Source organism: Danio rerio, chromosome 5 (assembly GCF_049306965.1).
Source record: "Danio rerio strain Tuebingen ecotype United States chromosome 5, GRCz12tu, whole genome shotgun sequence".
NCBI classification, from domain to species: Eukaryota; Metazoa; Chordata; class Actinopteri; order Cypriniformes; family Danionidae; genus Danio; species Danio rerio.
Genome location: NC_133180.1, coordinates 31664683 through 31685000, shown reverse-complemented (window position 1 = coordinate 31685000; position 20318 = coordinate 31664683). Strand labels below are relative to the sequence as shown.

The window sequence follows — 20318 nt, the reverse complement described above, 5'->3', positions numbered from 1 at the left end:
TTTCCCCCACAGTCCAAAGACATGCGGTACAGGTAAATTGGGTAGGCTAAATTCTCCGTAGTGTATGAGTGTGTGTGTGTGTGTGTGAATGTGTGTGGATGTTTCCCAGAGATGGGTTGCGGCTGGAAGGGCATCTGCTGCATAAAAACTTGCTGGATAAGTTGGCGGTTCATTCCGCTGTGGCGACCCCGGTTTAATTAAGGCCAGCCCTTTTAATAAAGGCCAGCGGATTAATAAAGGGACTAAGCCGACCAGAAAATGAATGAATAATTTCTGAGAACAAGACATTTTTTGCTGGTCTATAAAGTGCTTATTGATGCAAGACTTTAAATATTTAGACTAAAAACAAGATAAAAAAATCTAAATAAGATTATTTTTTGCAGTGTCATTATTACAGTCTGTGTCAGAAAAAGTGTATCATAACATAGGTATTACAGTACACAGGTATTACAAGGAGAAGGTGAATTATGAAGACATTTCTGATGTCCCCATTTTTTAAGGCTAATAAATCAGATAGAATTAGGTATTTCTGAAAAAAAAAAAAAAAGAACCGTACACAGCTCCCTGTGAGAGTTGAGTTTTGAAATAGGGTAGAGCAATAGAAAATATAGTATGTACAGTATAGAATCAATGAAAACCTAGGGAATGTCCCCACAATTCACAAAAACAAACGTTTTTTATATTATTAACATACCTTATAACACACATACATGCATGATACAATATATAACAGTCAAATGTTACAATATTCAACAGATTTTGATTAGTGGTGTAACGGATCACATATCTCAAGGTTTGGATCAAATTATGTTTTTTTTGTCACCGATCGGACCAGACAAAAAGGAGAGAAGACATGTCATTTACTTTCCATGTATTACAAAAATCTATAAAATTATTTAAAATAAAATGAATAATCAGCTAAATTAAAAATAAATTGTTAAATTATTCAGTGCTGTGAAAACTTCACTGTTACAACTACTGTTGCTGATGACGCTAAATGAAGAAATTAACATTATAATTTGTACAACCCATATTTATTTTAACTATAATTTTCAATAAATGATTAAGTTATTCACTCATAAAACATCATGTTTCATTGCTAGATCTCTCATTTTTGAAGAATTATTCAGTGGCATATTTTTGATGACTGGTTGTCACCACCTATAGGTTAAGTAACGTAATGGCAGCCTACAAATTTCATTTTTCAGCGTCAAGTTAAATGCATATGACGGTGATTTGAATCTTTACCATGAACATCAGTGGTTATATCTAAACTATAAACTGTTATCCCAGTACTTCTGTGTTATTAGATTGTTTGTAAACAACTCTCTTGATTTTTTCATTTTTCAAACACAGATTTGCATGCAGCGATTGGAAGGATTAATACGCATATGCAAATCACGATCATTTATAATTGATGTTGCGTGGGTGTTGAGAGCTCGATCTTTTAATGATTAATGGCGCAGCTTACATTGAATGCATTAATGCAGGCTAAAAAAGTAGTGACAGAAAACATCTTTAACAAGCAACAAATTAATATCTTACACCTTCTAAGAAACTCACCAGATCCACAACTTCTTCCATCATCATTATATTTTACCGAAAAAAAAAATTATTTTATACGTGTGATTTGAATGTCGCAAGAGGCAATCTCTCTGCGATTGTTACAAAGCTGTTGATCAGGTAATAATATATGCATAAATAAACTCACGAGTTATTATTTTAACTCCTAAGTCTACTAATTTTAAACTTAAAGTATTGTAAGTCTTTAGTTTTTAACCACCTTAAAAGTGTGAAACGTTTTATTCCAAAATCAATTATTATAATTCTATTATTAAAAAAAGTGAAGCATACACAAAACTTATGCAAACACACATTTGTTTAAAAGCTGAATGAGACTGACATGCAAGTATTCCTAATAGTTCCTAATAGCTTTATAGTTATAATTTTAAAAATGTATAATTTTTATTTATTTATTTATTTTCATAACAAATATTTGTTTTAAACTAAAATGCACTAAAATTTTCAAACATTACTAGCTACTGGTAGCTAATTATGCATTTTATGCATAATTGATTGACCCAATGCATTTTATTGATGCAACTTATTTTTCTGAAAATACAGCATCCAGATATATCAATATGTGTGCATGTTATATGGTAATTACTCTCATTAACATATTAATTACAATATTTACAAAATAATTAATAAATTCTAATTGCATACTAGTTACATTTATATACAGTGTTTGCTCTTGTGAGCGTGTTTAAAACTCTTGAATTACCTATTTAGGATTAATCTACAAGTATGTAAATGTATTAATTCACAGGTCACATGTGTTCTGAACTGTGTGTTGTGATACTTTTACATTCATCCCTGTTGTCACTATTAAATTTGTGGAAAAGAGCCAAAAGCATATCCAGCTTTTTGTTACAGTGTGTCAGAAAGTCATTTAAATTAAGCACGACTCAAACACAAGGAAACTAAACTTAAAACTTGTGTATTTTTAGTTAAATATACATATCAAAATCTGTTGAATCACAGTGCCATGAATCACGCTACTGATAACATGAGATGAAAAACCCTGGTTTGTACCTGCTCTCATTAATGACCATGTCCTTCATAAAGCTGAGGATGTGCTTGAGGATTGGGAAGCGCTCTTTAACTGGTGGTGCCATGCGAGGTTCCTCCATAGATCGTAAGGAAAGGAGCCTCAGACGTCCCCGGCTGAACGGTGCTTTGCGTGGGAAGACAGACGGAGACAGAGGCTCTCCTGTTTGCGACTGAAGACTTTCTGAGGAGCCTGTGGCACCCTGAGAACTGATGCTGCCAGATGCTCCTGCATCACCTGAAGCAGAGAAACTTTGGTCCTGTGTCCGCTCGCGAGAAGCAGACACAGGGGACGTCACTGCTTCTGCTCCATGAGGGGTCTGGGAAATGGAGAGAGACGGACTGGGCTGGAAATCTCCTTCTGAGGTGGAAATGGAGCGGAGAAGAGGAGCAGCACAAGCAATGTCTTCAGGTCTGGAAGTCTCTTGATCCTGAGGTGCAGAGGTTCCACCGCTTGGGCTGAACTGGAAGAGGAACAAACTTCTACTGATGCAAACTTCAGCTGTAAAGAGAGTGAGAAATAGAAAAAAACCGGTTACACTTGATTCTGATGTTTCGCTTTAGACATTTTGTTCAATAAGTAGCTGAAACAACAAGTCAACTAATAGTCATTACAGTATAGTATGGTGTACACTACCGGACAAAAAGTCTTGTTGCCTATCCAAGTTTTAGCAGATAAAACCTTGACTTCTAGTTGATGATTTGGTATCAGAAGTAGCTTATATGAAAGTCGAAGGCCTTTAGATTATGCTTATTTGACCAAAATAAAATATGATCATGCCTTGGTTTTTCAAATCATGATTTTTCCATCACCAAACTTGACTGATTTCTGAAAGAATCTTGGGTCCATGTGGGTTCCAATAGGTCTTCTGCAGTATTTGTGATAATTGGGATCAACAGATAATTCATCGTAAAAAAATCTACCTTCTGCCACTTTTCTAAACAATCATCTAAAAGTAAAGTTATTATTTGATGCTTTTGCAACTTGGATCGACGACAGGTCTTTTGTCAAGTGGTGTATGTATAGTATAGTATGGTATAGTATAGTATATAGCAGTGTTAGATTTGTTAAAAAAGTTGAATGTGTTTTTATTTATTAATGATTCTTGTATTCTGAATTTCATGTCAAAAACAATGGCTTTATTCATGGGTAAAACAATTTACTTTCATCATGCAAATGATATTAATTCAACCATTTTTGTTTTTAAAATAAGATTTATTTTTAAATGAAAAAGTTCATCTGATAAATCATTTCATTTAAAAAAACAAATATTGGTGTAGCCAGGGTTTAAAGTTAAGCTTGCCTACTTTCAAGCACTTCAAGAAGTATTTGAAAACGCATTCATACATTCAATCAAAAGGTATTTTCTTTAATATTTACCAAGTGATTCCATTGTAACCTCATTCTGTCCTTCGTCTTTTTCCTCTACTCCATTCATTTTACCCATAAGGTAGCGCTGTTTCATCTCCAACTAGCAAAACAGTTCAAAATACATGTATAAATACAAAGAAAACATAATGTTACTTTAAAACCTGAAGTAGAAAGCCATACTAACCATCCATGTTCTGATGCCATCCGCGAGAGTGTAGACCTGCACAAGATCCTCACTGAGACCACTCTGGCCATTCTTAGCAACTAATAAATAGGAAATATAAAAAATGTAATGTAGTCTCACTTATGGACATGTATGACAAATTGACCTATTCATGCAACCATCCTACAGAAACAGATACTGCTGGTACCAAAGCAGTCAAGATTAGTGTGGCTTGGCATTATGACATAATCAGACAGCATTTCTCCCTTAAAACAAGTCCACACATTGTGACTAAACATGATTAATTGTACTAAAGAAGATAAAATTTCATAAATAAATAAGGGACCACAAAACAATTAAACTAGCTGTTGATCAGGTAATAATATATGCATAAATAAACTCACAAGTTATTATTTTAACTCCTAAGTCTACTAATTTTAAACTTAAAGTATTGTAAGTCTTTAGTTTTTAACCACCTTAAAAGTGTGAAACGTTTTATTCCAAAATCAATTATTATAATTCTATTATTAAAAAAAGTGAAGCATACGCAAAACTTATGCAAACACACATTTGTTTAAAAGCTGAATGAGACTGACATGCAAGTATTCCTAATAGTTCCTAATAGCTTTATAGTTATAATTTTAAAAATGTATAATTTTTATTTATTTATTTATTTTCATAACAAATATTTGTTTTAAACTAAAATGCACTAAAATTTTTAAACATTACTAGCTACTGGTAGCTAATTATGCATTTAATGCATAATTGATTGACCCAATGCATTTTATTGATGCAACTTATTTTTCTGAAAATACAGCATCCAGATATATCAATATGTGTGCATGTTTTATGGTAATTACTCTCATTAACATATTAAATATAATATTTACAAAATAATTAATAAATTCTAATTGCATGCTAGTTACATTTATATACAGTGTTTGCTCTTGTGAGCGTGTTTAAAACTCTTGAATTACCGAAGCTTTTCAGGCAGGGGTGAAGAGCGGGTGTGTGATAAACCATAGCTGCCCAGATGGCATTAACAGCCTGGTCCACTTTTAAGCCTGAAGCAATCTCGTTTCTGATCAACTGCTTCTTGCAGTTCACCAAAAGGGTTCTCATGAGCTCTGTTCTGCCATCAGAAGAATCCTGGGAAGGATCCCATCGGGCAAATTCCTTCAGGAACTCCACCAGCTCGTCTCCCAGAGGAGCCGGATCTTCCTGCAAAAAGAAATTGCACAGAATGCAAAAATGCAATTAGACTGTTTTAGACTGAAACACACTGACAGAGTCAAAATCCTAGGGTAAATCACCTGGCTGGCTTCTGGGCTGGCCAAAGCTAACTTCTGTTCCCCAGGAAGGCCACTTAGTCCATGTCTGAACACAGGTTTCCACAGAGGACACGACAGGATGTGGTTCATCAAGGTTGCAGGTAATTCCTTCACACCGCGGATCTCTTTAAAACAAAAACATAAAATTACACTTTTCAACAAACTGCAATGCATAATATGTCAGAATATTATTATGTTTCTTTTTATTATACAAAATACAGACATGGATAAAATTTAAAATTCAATAATATTCAAATGTGAAGAAGAATTGGCTTGAATCCAATTGCAGAGAATGTGTATTTTTTTTATATATAGAAATATACAATCTGTGTGTGAAGCTGTGATCTTTTCATATAAACTGCTTATGATAACAGTGTTTTCAATGTTTAGAAGTGGCTCAGGTGTAGTAAAAGATCAACCTGAACTTTATTTCTGAAAAATCTGCAAGCTTTAGTTACTTATAATGTGCACAAGAGAAATATCCTGCAATAACAATAAATTGCAATTAAATGTTTTTCCTAAATTTGTCCTGGCTGTCTTTTTAAATGGACAGCTAATTAATTGGGGCATCTGCCAGTGGCAGGTGTGACAAACTGTTTTAGGTAGTGAATTTGGTTTATTGCTTTTATTTGTACTTAAAACCATGTACAATTTGTTATTATAAAGAAAAACAAAGCTTTTTAAAAGAAACCTTTTTCAGATTAATAGATTATCAGTCTGCCCACTAACCGTATGGTGATTTTAAAGCCATGGTGCGGGACGCCAGACGGCCCATCAGCCTGGACACGAGCAGCTGCAGGTCTGAGGTCCAGGACACAGTGACGTCCGGCAGGCCATACGCCGTCACAGTGAACTTATAACCCCATTCATTATTACTGCTGTCTGAGTGGAACAGAAACTGCAGCTGGGGACCTGCTTTAAACGTCACTTTCTGAAGGAAAAAAAAAACATTATTTATTACAAATCAAATTTATTTATGTTTTTTCTTCTTCAAAGATACCAGATTGAATAATAAAATGTATGTGCAGGTAGGAGGTATTATTAATAACAGCCTTTTTTTAAAAGGATAGTTCACCCAAAATGGAAAATTCTGTCATCTTTATTAACATTTATACTTGTTCCAAAACACTTTTCACTTTCTTCATCTGTTGAACACAAAAGAAGATACTTTGAAGAAAGCTGGAAACCTTTAATCATCGACTTCCATAATATTCATTTTTCCTATTATGGAAGTCAATAGTTTAACAGTGTTTAAGCTTTCTTCAAAATATCTCCTTTTGTGTTAAAAAGAATAAAGAAACTTATATGAATCACTTGAGGGTGCGTAAATGTTCATTTTTTTGGGAGAACTATGCCTTTAACACATTTATTTTTAAACTATTTACACAACTAACACATTTAAATGAGACCTATAAGAATACTCCAGTAAAAAAAAAAAAACATTTTTAATACCTTTGGCCATTTCTCTGTGCCAACCTTCATATCATAGCGCACTTTCCCTCCTCTAGCATCAGTGAACTCCAGATAGTCATACCTACTCAAAAAACAAAACACAACAACGTTCATTGTGTGTAAATATAGCATAAACTTCAGAGTTTAAACAAAGTCAAGCCAGAAGGTGTCTGTAAGAAGAAAATATGCATTATCGCCAGTCCTGTTATCACCAGAAGGTGTCAGTAGAGCTGTTCACACCTTTTCTCTGTCTCACAGCGAGCATCAAACTCCACCTCAAAGGAAGTGGCTCCGGGACAGACAAAGACGGTGGTCTCATGTCTGCTGTTCTCATAGTTATGAGGAGACTCCATCTGCCATGTCCTCAACACAACAGGCTGCTGAGGCTGCTGACAGCCTTCTAAATCAACCTGCAAACACACAAATAACAAATCACTATTACTATACAGCATTTAGTTTGTATTTTTATCTCATGTCTATGCGACTGCTTTCACTGCAAATTGTGTCAAATCAACTTTACAGAAAAAAAACAAAAAGTATAGTTAGTATTAATGTTTAGTCAGTGTGAAACCAATGTCATTGATGTAGGAAGTGATTTACTGTAAAGAAAATCATGTTGAACATGCTGTGAACTGACCTTAGAGAAGATGTCATCTGTGTCACTAGACATATTCTTCAGCAGGTCTGAAATGGGGTAAAATCTCTTGAGCAGCACACAGTGAGGAATATCCAGAGCACACAGCTCCAGGAGGAAGATTGTCTACAACAAAACACCATACACATTCAATATACAGTTGAAGTCAGAATTATTAGCCCGCCTGTTCATTTTTTTTCTCTAATTTTTGTTGAACGGAGAGAAAAAAATTTTTCAACACATTTCTAAACATAATAGTTTTAATAACTCATTTCTAATAACTGATTTATTTTATCTTTTCCTTGATGACAGTAAATAATTTTTGACTAGATATTTTTTGAGACACTTTTATACAGCCTAAAGTGACATTTGAAGGTTTAACTAGGTTAATTAGGTTAACTAGGCAGGTTAGGGTAATTAGGCAAGTAATTGTATAACAGTGGTTTGTTCAGTAGACTATCGAAAACAAATCTAGCTTAAAGGGGCTAATAATTTTGACATTAAAATAGTTTTTAAAAAACTGCTTTCATTCAAGCCGAAATAAAACAAATAAGACTTAATCCAGAAGAAAAAATATTATCAGACATGCTGTGAAAATGTCCTTGCATCATTTGGGAAATATTTGAAAAAGAAAAAAAAAGAAAAAATCAAAGGAGGGCTGATAATTTTGACTTCAACTGTGGACATATTTGCAGAAGCATGAAGGCATGAATGAATAATTCTAAATACAGTGGGATAAAGTGGTCAGCTACCAGCTGTCTTGTTGCCATTGCGAGGATTGATCCACTGAGTTTCTTCATAATATCAGCTCCAGAAAAGCTCTTAGTAAGAGGAATCAGTATGTCTCTGGTGCCTGACAGGAACTGCTCCACATCTAACAGCCAAGAGAAACAGTACAAAAATGTTCACACACTGACAAAAAAAAACAGCAAAACTAAATCACATTTGGGGTTGAAAATACTACGCTGCATTTATTTCATCAAATTATAGTAGAAACTGTTAAAATTGTGTTTTTTTCATATTTATCATAAAATGTAATTATTATGATTAAGCTGAATTATCAGCAGTTATTACTCCAGACTCACATAATCCTTTAAAAATCATTCTTATATGCTGATCTGCTCCTTAGGAAATGTCATTTAACTTAAAAAAAAATCAGCTTAATGCACTTACTACATATGATTTGATAATAACGCTGAAATTGTGATAACTTTTGTCAGCACTCTTCGATAGGTAGAAAGTAAAAAAAAAAAACTGCATTTTCTTGAAAAATAAATCATATTTAATATTATAAATGTCTAATATTGCTTTAGAATAGTTTAAAACACTCGTATAAATGTCTTTACTGTCACTTTTGATCAAATTGCTGTGCCCTTGTAGAATCAAGCTATTAATATTAATTGTTTAAGTAGTGTGTTTATTTGCAAAGAATGTAAATATAATGATATACTGTAACATACTTAAAGTCAGTTCTCAAAGTGTTAAAAGCAACATCAATATTATAATAGATGGGGAAAAAATGTGCACACCCCTAATCAAAACAAATATGTTAGCATAACAGAAGCATTTTCACAATAGATTTCTGACTGGACCATGCTGCATGTTGAAGGGTTCTTATAAAGAAGATGTGAAACCAAAGAAAAGCACACTAACATTTGAGCAGGATTTCCCTGGCCAGATCAGAGGAGGTAGCAGTTCCTCCTTTGAGCTGCAGGAAGCACCAGGATAGCAAACTACCCTGTAGAGCCCAAAACAGAGACAGCAGGACCCTCCAAATGGACCCTCCACTGGACTCTGACATCAGCACCTCACACTAATAGAACAGAGCAGCATTTTACATTATTGAACATCACATTACTCCTATGAGCTGTCATAGAATACAGCACAACATGAGGTCTTCAGCTAACAGATGCTAAAGCACAATGTATACATCTAAAATGGCATATGCTTCATATGTAACATCTAAAGCAGTGTTTCTCAACCATGCTCCTGGAGGACCACAAACATGTTTTGCATGTCTCCTTTGTCTGTTACACCCATTACATGTCTTTCTGTCTCTGCTAATAAGCTGATGATCTGAACCTGGTGAGTTTGGTTAAGGAGACATGGTAAATGTGCAGGGCGGTTGTCCTCCAGGAACATGGTTGAGAAGCACGGACCTAAAGCATATGTCAGCTATTAGCATGTTGTTGACTGTCAGCATGACGAACACATAGAGTACCTCTCTACTGGCCACAATAAGCAGGGTGTCCATGACGCTCAGGACAGGGGAGATGTCAAAGTCAGATGGGGCTCCTTTAGGGGGCAGCATAAGAAGACCTTTTGGGTCCTGATCACTGCAAACAGAGATGAAGGAGAGAGAGTGTGTAAGTGCAGAATGATAAGGGGGAAAAGGATAAAAAATAAAAAAAAAGGTTCCAGTTTAAGCCAATATGCAAAGGTCAACCTTGCCGTGAAAATATGTTTTTTACTAAAACAGCCAAACCCTTCCTAAACTGTTTGTGTAGGCTTGTATTTTACAGTACAGTAAAAATATTTACAATTGTTACAATGGAGAGACTACACATATATAATATTTTTTCCCTCTTAAATGCAAAATAAAATAAAATAAATCATTATTGTTCTATGGGGAGCCAACTCTTATCCTTTTGATTAGTTTTATTTCTTTTGGGTTGATAAGTTTAAATCACAGAATAAATGTGTTATACTGTAAACTTGAATACTATTTTCTTCACATTCATAATGCATATTCTTTTCCCTCATTTAAAATGTAAAACACGCTTGCAGATTAATATTTTTCTGATCCCTTTACTCTGTGGTTTGTTTTTTTAGGAAAAAGAAACATATCTTTCAATATACATTTGCCATATACACTCTCTGTGAATTTATGTTTTGTGATAGAAATTTTTAATATTGATGATTGATAATTATATATTGATATTATAAATTGATTAAGGCTTTGCTAAAGTAAATATCAAATGCATTATAATCATTGGACTATAAACGCTGTCTCTAAAAATGCCTGTGAGCCCATGCTTGGGATCTTTTTGCTCACAGAGGCTGTCTGAGTGTAAATTGATTATTCTCCAGAGAATTAAAGCAATTAAAAGAAAACCATTTGCCATTACAGTTTTAAGTTTTTAAAGCAAACATCCATCAAGCAGAAATTGCTCCCTTTATATTCGAATTTATGTGAATTATTTAGATTTTTCTGAGTATTTCTAAGGTCTAATGTAAAGAAAGCATCTTTCTGATCTTTTTAAAACATCACTTTCAAGTTTCTTTTGTCGCACTGTAACAATTAGTGTCTGTACATTTCAATCACAATACATATCTTTAAAGACTTTTCTCAAAATGAGGTTTTTCTCCTGTTCTAAAATTTTAAATCTCCACTTCAGCAACACTTACATATTTCAGACTTCACAGTTTGACTCATATCTGTATTCTGAAGATTTTTACAGAAGTAATCATTTATATATGTGGAACTTTTTTTCTGGCTACAAGTGAGTGTCAAAAAGAGATGCTCAAAATCACCACTGTAAAATGAAACGAATTCTAAGCATGACTTCATCCAATGCTCATATTTTTGCGCTAGAAATATATGCAGACTAGTGCATATTTTTTTAAACTGTATATAATTTGTATACATCAACCAAACATGTTTAAACACTTATAATATATATTTTTTATTATTTACTGTAATCATTTAAATGTGGAAGTATGGTGATACATTTCTTTTGCTCTATTAAAGGAAGAATACCTGAAGTAGCTGCAGAGAGACTCAAACGTCAGCTTCACAGACTCCGGCTGATTCTCCTCAGTTATGTTTTTCTGAAAAAAAGAAGTCATTAAAAAAACTTGCTCATACAAAAGCACTTCTCTACTAATATTCTTTCAGGCAAGCCAAGAATCCGACTGTCAGTGTCTTACCATCATGTGAAAGAGTTTGTCCCTCCGGCTCTGTTTATCTGGGTAGAAGATGGCAGCTCCGTTGAGGATGGCTTTCACAGCTTCTTTCCTCAGAGCTTTTTCTGCTGCAGTCTCTCCTTCAGGCCCGTCCACCACTGCACAGCACAAAACCTATGAGTTACTCTCTCTTACACCAGTCAAAACACAGAAAAGCCTATTCAGACTTAGAATTATTAGAGGCTCAAATGAAGCATGAAAACCCATTACATATGTTTTTATTATTATTATTATTATCATTACTATTATCATCATTAGGAAAATAAAAAACACTTTTAAAAATAAATAACACTTTTGTTGTAGAGATGCTATTAGTTAAATGTTGGCAAAGTAGAACAAGAAAGCAGCTTGAAGCGGAAAGCGCGAGTATGTCTGCGCTCTGGAGTTATTATAAAGTTGATGATGACAACATTGGCATAGTAAACTGTGAAATATATAAACATAGGATTGCCTGCCGGGTATTTTAAGTTGAGGTGCTATTTGTTTTTATATTAGATTTTATTATATATTAACTGTTGCACTAAAGTCCAAAAGTGAAGAATTGATGTTATTTATTACTTGATTGTTCAAGCTACCTCACAGAAGTGCTCTGTTTGTTAACAGAATTGTTGAATGTTAAAATAAGGTAAATTAAATTAAAAATAAGGATCATCCTGGATCGGTTTCTTCGCTCTTCTTTATTCTTTTTTAAGTATTATGGAAGTATCGGATCGGGTATCAGTGATACTTAAAATCAAATGACTCAGACTCGAGGGCAAAAAAAACCCGATAGGGACATCCCTAATATATATTTATATAAATAATTCTGTTCACATAGTATGCATTAAATTCATTAAAATTGATGGAGAAGATATTTAAAGATAGTTCTAAGAGTTTTTTTTAATTTAAATAAATGGTATTTGGACTTAACAAACAATCATTAATTATTGCTATTTCCAAAAGCTGGGTAAACATTTTTTAATGAAAGATCATTCATTGTAATCCAAAAACACATTCATAAGCATCAAATAATTTCTGAAAGATCATGTCACACTAAAGATTGAAAATATGATGCCTGAAAAGTTTTGCATCAATAGGATTTTTAAAAATATATATTTTAACAATAATAAAACCATTATTCAAATTTTAAATGTTATATTTCTCAATATTACCATTTTTACTGCATTTTTAAAATAATGGATTTTTAAATCAATCCAGCCGTTGTGGGTATAAGAAACTTTTGTTCAAATTTGTGAACTGCACTGCTAGCTGGATTAAAGTATTGCTCCACACATACGAATCAAACTTTAAACAGCAGCAAGACAGATAAACAATTGTGGAGTGTTACATGTGAAGTGTCACTGACTATGTTTACATGGATATTAGTAATCCAATTATTTATCTTAATCCGAATAAGGCAATAATATGATCATGGTGTTTATAAGAGTTGCTTTTGGAATGTTCTTTTCACATTCCCATTTTACACGTTAAAGTACACAGATTGATTAATGTCATTACATCACTTTCACCTCTGCTATCCAATGTTTCCTCCAGAGTTTCATGCAACTGTGTGTGTTTTAATTGGAATTTTTCAAAATAAGAATTTAATTATTATTTTGATCATTTTCACAATTCAGCAGTTACACATTTATTTAGCAACATTTCAAACTCTGAGGAGCTGAATGAGAGCATGAAATAAGAATTGATAGGGGAGAGGTTTTAGTGAAATTTGATGACGCTGAACAGAAAGAAAACTTCTGCATTTCCCAGATAACATTTGTAAAATTGTGTTGGTGATGAAGGTGTGATGGTGTTCATTGTGTGTGCCTTTGGAGATGCAGGTGTCTGTAGTTTAATCGAATTAAGGTAATCAAAAATCTTTGTTTACATGGTGGACTCAGAGTATTGTCTTAATCATAATAAAATTAGAGTATTGGCATTCATGTAAATGTACTGAGTGAGAGCATTATCTCAGGCAGAGTCTCACCTAGAGTGCAAATTATACATTGACGATCGGAGGGGTCAACTTATTCTGTAATCTTAGTTTTTGTAACATATGCTTAAGTGAATCAAATGCATGTATTTATTTAAACAACATGTAATTTATTAATAAAATGTATTTAAGTTTTCAGTGTTTTGTGGGATATTTTGTGTATTCTGTCCTACAGTATCGGATTAGCTACTTTTGAAGTTAATGTTAGTAAACTATGCATTTAATCTGACTTTACTTTTAGGCTATATGTAGAAACAAACAGCTATTTTACTAGAAAACAGTCTTGTGAACATTTACGTTGCCTATTGGTGCTCTAGATCTGCTGGTTTCAGACTGTTGAATGAGTTTTTGCTCGCAGACTGATTGGTGCGATATGAACCATTATAGGGGTGGTCAAATGCATATTTATATTATTAACCTGATTGCTTGTATTAATTTCAATTATTGACATTATTATTTAAAATACAAAGCAGAACAAATTATTTATCAGTATTAAAGAAGTGATCCCCCATACATGCTGTTTTGATGTCCTTCAGAGGGGATCAAGCATTAATTAAGGGGGTCAATCCCCCCACACCCTCCCTGTAACTTGCACATTGGTCTCACCTTGACATAAATGTCTACAGAGCTCTCCAACAGCTTCTGCGGGGTCCACATCTGAGCTGCCTGAAGGCGATGCTGAGGCTGATGCTGAGAGATCTGACGGCTGGGACTCGGTCGGACTGGGCAACATTGGGAAGCAGTTCTGGAGCAGCTGAAGAAGGAGAACTCTTGTCTTTATGGCCTCTTCTCCTTCACTGAGAGTGTACAAACATACACACAAACACGCAACAAAGATGCATTAGAACAGACAAAAACTGTGCAGTCAGCATGTATTTTAACAAAGGACACTGGGCTGGACTATATGACTCAATAATCTAATCCTCGATAGCCTCGAGTTCAATTATTATGGGATTATTTTGTAGTAAATTGTATTTTGCCCCTCAAAAAGTTCATTAAAAGGTTGTAGTGTAAACACTCATCGATTAAAAGCGAGGCATGCTTTTGAAAGAGTACATTTCTTATCTTTTAATATTAACATAATTGAAGGAAACACACCATTTATGGTTACTTGAAGAATATTTCAAAGTGAAAATCACTTGACACACTAAAATTTGTCACGTTACTTCTTATATCATGCCACATTTACAGTACATATACATTCATCAGGCAGCTTTACTCACATGGATCTGAGTTTGCGGTAAAAGTCCCAGAACAGCAGAAGGTTGAGGTCACTGAAGTCCAGCAGGGTCTTCTGCTTTGACAGAGACACATCCTGTAACACAGGATTTACAGATTCATTTTCTTTACAGATGCATACAAAGTTGACTAAAAATGCTTTACGATGAGTTGTTTTTAATAATTCACAGGTCACAGTCATAGACACGTGGTGCTGTACCATATCTCTGGTGAGCTGCTGGATGAAATAAAGAGTTTTCTTCATGAGCGCGAGACCAGTAACCAGACCCGAGTCGCTTCCCTCGGCCTGAGCGCTCAGATCCTCCACGTCCTCCATCCGCTCTGAGTCTGGACACAAATAACCACTGAAAATCAACTGCTGGACCCCGAGCCGCTCCGCTGTGTCCTGCCGCGCACACAGGAACTTCACCATCAGAAACTATAGAGACAGAGAAAGGGAAGGATGTTTAATCCCCATCATATTCAATGCTTTCTTATCCAACAGTAAACATTAAATAAACATTTTCTGAATTGAAATAAAGCTCTATCAAAGTGTGTCACAGACATGGAGGAAATCGTTTTGACTTGTCTTTTAAATCTCAAGAACTGTTGACAGCATAATGATAAAGATATAAAGATAACCGCACAAGAATCAGCACTAACAGGAAGATAGATTTGCTTTATTCTGAGCACAGGCTGTAGTTTAGCCATCTGCTTTTTTAAATGCCTGAGCTCTTTAAAAAGGATAGAATCCTCAATATATATTGTGAGCAACAATTTACATAGAGCATGGTCTGACTTCTTTTCTTTTTTAAATGTTTTTTTTTTTTTTTTTTTTTTTTTAGCAAAAGAGGGTTCAAAACCCAGCTACAGCAGAACATTTGTGCATTTCAGGGAAACGATATCTATGTTTCATTCCTGAATTAATGTTTTTGAATATATTGTTTGATTGGATGACTTACTGATCCCTTCAAAAAATCCTTTCTTGTTTTTTTTCTAAATGAATCAGTGTTCAAATGAGTTGTTTGAATAAATGGTTCAGTGAATCACTCATTAAGACAGTGCTTTGCTGCCACCTACTGATTATTTGTGTTTTATTTTCATATTTATCCATGACATACCTGATCTAGCGAAGGTACTAGGGTTGGAAATCAAACTATGATTTTTGCAAAACATTTGTAAAAAATTCACAAAAAACAAGCAGATGTTGTTAATTTAAATATGTAAAGAAAGAAAGAAAGAAAGAAAGAAAGAAAGAAAGAAAGCAATAAAAGAAATTAAAGAACTAAATGTATAATAAAATGAATAAATGAAAGAAAGAGGAAGGAAGAAAGAAAGAAAAAGTAAAATAAATAAAAAGTATTAAACAAAATAAAACAAACAAAAAAATAAATGAACAAACAAATAAAAAAAGAAAAAAGAAAATAAATAAATAAAAAAGTAATATAAGAAATAAATTAGATACATGAATAAAATAAAGAAGGAAAAAGGTAATAAAATAATTTAATTAAAAAAATTAATTAATAAATTAATGAAAGAAAATAAATAAAGTAATAAAAGAAATAAATTTAATGAATAAATACAATAATAAATAAATGAATTAATGAATAAAAGAAAATACATAAAATCAATAAATAAAAAATAAATAAATGAAAGAAAAAAATGAAAAAAAGAAAATAAACCAAAAAGTAATAAAATTAATTAATTAAATCAATCGATAAAGAAATAAAGAAATAAATGAAAGAAAATAAATAAAAGTAATAAAAGAAAGAAAGAAAGAAAGAAAGAAAGAAAGAAAGAAAGAAGGAAAGAAAGAAAGAAATATCCATACTTTTGATACTCTGCATTGCTGTAGCTTGATGTCCACGTCATTCCAGTCCTCCTCGACCTCAAACCAGCCAATGGGCTCTTCCTCACTGCTCTCTGTTATCCTCGTGCTGTAGTGTGTGTGTGTGTGTGTGTGTGTGTGTGTGTGTGTTTGTGGTGAAGGGTACACAGGCAGATAACGGCAAGAGGTCAACAAAAAAAGTTTCACAGAATTTACCATCTTGGCCACACAAGGATCAAAATAAACTCTAACATGCACACAGACACTATTTCTCACTCATACACTCCTACACAAACACTATGTACAGTTCACAAAGGCTGCTTCTTATAAACAACTGGTATATACTGTAAATGAATACACACACATGGGTTTAAGACTAAAAAACATACCTGTCTTGGACAAATTCCTTATAGTCCTTATAATCCCAGCTGTCATACTTCTTGAATCTCTTGAAATGTTTATCGGCATCAAACACCTCGCAGTCATTGTAGGCAAACACCAAGCCACATTTAGCACCAATGGCTCCTTTACGCACCTGAGACAGAAAAATAAATCAGGTGGTAGTAAAACTGGTGTTGTGTTGCAAACTGGACATTTACATGACAATCATTCTAATTTCAGGTTTATGAAGTAAAGGTATGCAATACTGACCAAAAAAAAATAAAATCACATCTCTTTACCTTTGTTTTGATAGCATTAAAAAAAAAAAAAAATAATAATAATAATAATGATAATAATAATAATTATTATATACTAATAATTACTATTATTATTATTAATATACTATTTATTTATTTAAGTAAAATCTTAAAGTGTCACAAAAAATTTATAAAAGCATAAAACAAAAGTTAAAATAAGCCACCAACTAAGAAACTATTAAAATATTAAACGGTTTCTTAAAAAGCTGTGATAGCATTCATTAAATACTAATTATTCATTCATACATTTTCTTTTCGGCATAGTCCCTTTATTAATGTGGGGTCACCACAGCCGATTGAACCGCCAAATTATCCAGCATATGTTTTACGCAGCTGATGCCCTTCCAGCTGCAACCCATCTCTGGAATTCATGCAAATTCATACACTACAGACAATTTAGCCAACCCAATTAACCTGTAATACTAATTATCTCAGTGTTGATTTATTCTGCAACTTTCTGACCTAATATTCACATTTTTGTTTGTTGAACTTGTATAAACTCAATCTCACATATGCAATGAAGGAATAAATATATTTGTGAATTATTCTGTTCCCGTTTTAAAATGTGGAGGTACTGTTTGTTTTATGCATCAACTGTATTTTGAAGCCATACTTTGTTTTATTTAACAGCGAGGACCACAATAGAAATAAGCCCAGGGCTTTATTGTGTTTTTATCCTCAACAGTTATTATTTTAAAATGTATGGGATACTTGTATTTTTGAACAGCTTGCCTAAAATCTGTCAAATAAAATTCAAATTCAATCATGCTCACATACTGATTTTTGAAAACAATGCACTTATAGAATAATGTTTTTTTTTTTATATTACTGAAGTATATCATATTTAATAAATATAATATACAAATTAAAGTGTATTAATTGATAAAGGAATAATTTAACTGCATTCTAACAGGCTTCATCATGCGGTGTGTATTTTTTTGCTTTGGCAAAATGAAAGACAAACACTATAATATCACTTGCACATAATTAAAAACCAATCTATTAACATATAATTATTACAAAATATAATATTGCCACCCCAAAAATGTAGTATTAAACACATAAGCTCACTTTTATCTTGATCTGTGTGACCTGGAAGCAGCTCTGGTTTTCAGTGGACAAAATCACACTGGCTTTCCTCTTTCCATTCTCTGTCAGAAAGCCTGCAGGTTTCAAATCAAACAGCGACTTTTAAAATGTTTCAGGCACTTCTTTGTGGTGAATCATAGCACACAATAATTAGCAAATAAAACAAAATGCTCAAATAAAATAGGGTATAATTTGACTCACTGAAGCAGTTTTTTTCTAGTACTAGGTGAAGAACACGGCCACATTACCCATCCCTTCCCATATTTTAAAGCCAGAATAAACTAATAATGTTGTGTATAATCTGTGTACCATCTCCAGTGTTGGGCTCCGTCAGCATATTTTCTGGGCCAGACTTCTCCTCTTTACTCTTAACATCACACGCCATCAGATGGAGCTGCAGAGGTTTACCTACACACACACACACACACACATGCACACAAACACTTATTACAATCAGCTTATTTTTTTTACTGGAAATGTAGAGACTGGCTGGCTTTCAACAACTCTCAACCTATTGAGTTTTAAGTGGTTTTACCAACTAGTTTTTTTGATGCTTCTGCTAAAGTAATTAATTAAATACTAATTAATATTTGTATTCATTTTGTTAACTAAAAGCATAATGAATTAAATATGGAAATATTTTATAAACAATTACAAATATTTAAATATCTAAATATTAGATTAGAATATTGACTAAAATGAGATTTAATATTACATTAAGTCAGGACTATTCAATTAGTTTGTCATGGGGGCCAGTTCATGAAAAGCATATCAAACGAAGGGCCGGAGAGATATGACTTGCAATATTAGTGATGACACGACAGCATATAAGAGCCAATATGCTGTATTTGTGCTCATAAAGACACCCGCATTGACTTTTTCAACATTAAAACATTAATATGCTGTATTTTGAAACTACATAACATCACTGCATTGTACAAAGTAGCTTTTTTTACAAGCATATCCAAATGTTGTATTCCGAGGCACAAAATCAGTGTATTGCTTAAGTAGGCTTCTTCTACATTCAGACACATTCATATATTATGTTTTAAACTGCATAACGATTAGGGATGCAACGATTTTAGATTTTGGTTGTACGCTTAAAGTCTGAAGAATAATCATGTTATAACGATTATAATGCATTTATTTAATTCAAAACACTACTAGTTTAAAAAAGTAACAAGAAAGCTGCTCATATTTTAATGTGTTGTTTATTGCTGCTCAGTAACCAAATACAGCACAAAACATGAATAAAAAACAAAAAATAGTCCATTTCTGTCTTTGGACTTAAAAATGAATGAAAACGTTTTGATTTAAACATGACTGATAATTTTACAATGAAAATAAATGAAAGAACAATGAATAAATAAATAAAAATAAGAATAAAAAAATTTATTTGTCTAATGTTAATTAAGCTATATATTAGCTAAGAATTTAAATGAACTGTTGTTATTATCTGCGTTCATACATACATAATCATTTTAATAATTTGTAATTATTTGTCTAACATATCTTTTGTTTACATTGCACTAAAAGCCAGGCACAACTCTCACCACTACAGCGTAAGATTATTTTTACTGTGTGCACTTGCAGGGCGTGAGTGCGTCGGTCCACATGCGAGCACTGTTCCCAATATGTGCACGTCTCCATTGGAAAAGACGCAATGTGTCAACAGGCATTACTTTTTTTTTTGTGCGACAGAAATGCGGCATTTAAAACCCTTTAATAACCATTTTTCGACTGAACTAAAATTATTTTTGATGTCTGGTTCATACTATTTGAAGGGCCTGAACTATTTGCCTCAGGGGCCAGGTTCGACCCGCAGGCTGCCAATTTAATAGCCCTACATTAAGTAAACAACATTTATAAATATTAGATGAAAATTAGAAACGCTGACTTATTAGCTAACTGAAATAAGTTATTACGGAAAGACGTTGCATAATTGATAAATGAATGTGAATTGCATTTCATTAACAATGAATATT

The 20318-nt window shown here is 33.2% G+C and overlaps 1 protein-coding gene across 1 annotated transcript in view; it reads right to left on the bottom strand.

Moving 5' to 3' along the window:
* zzef1 (zinc finger, ZZ-type with EF hand domain 1) overlaps positions 1–20318 on the bottom strand; it is a 73101-nt gene that overhangs the window by 43231 nt on the left and 9552 nt on the right. The window contains exons 9-29 of the mRNA XM_009301579.4: positions 18643–18741; positions 18316–18407; positions 16936–17081; positions 16550–16655; positions 14939–15157; positions 14724–14815; positions 14107–14297; positions 11493–11626; positions 11323–11393; positions 9784–9898; positions 9216–9375; positions 8315–8436; positions 7566–7688; positions 7169–7338; positions 6929–7010; positions 6206–6407; positions 5459–5601; positions 5123–5366; positions 4167–4246; positions 3992–4082; positions 2596–3112 (exon numbers count right to left, since the gene is read on the bottom strand). Of these exons, the coding sequence (XP_009299854.1) occupies positions 2596–3112; positions 3992–4082; positions 4167–4246; positions 5123–5366; positions 5459–5601; positions 6206–6407; positions 6929–7010; positions 7169–7338; positions 7566–7688; positions 8315–8436; positions 9216–9375; positions 9784–9898; positions 11323–11393; positions 11493–11626; positions 14107–14297; positions 14724–14815; positions 14939–15157; positions 16550–16655; positions 16936–17081; positions 18316–18407; positions 18643–18741 (3199 nt within the window). The remainder of the gene's footprint in view (positions 1–2595; positions 3113–3991; positions 4083–4166; positions 4247–5122; positions 5367–5458; positions 5602–6205; positions 6408–6928; positions 7011–7168; positions 7339–7565; positions 7689–8314; positions 8437–9215; positions 9376–9783; positions 9899–11322; positions 11394–11492; positions 11627–14106; positions 14298–14723; positions 14816–14938; positions 15158–16549; positions 16656–16935; positions 17082–18315; positions 18408–18642; positions 18742–20318) is intronic.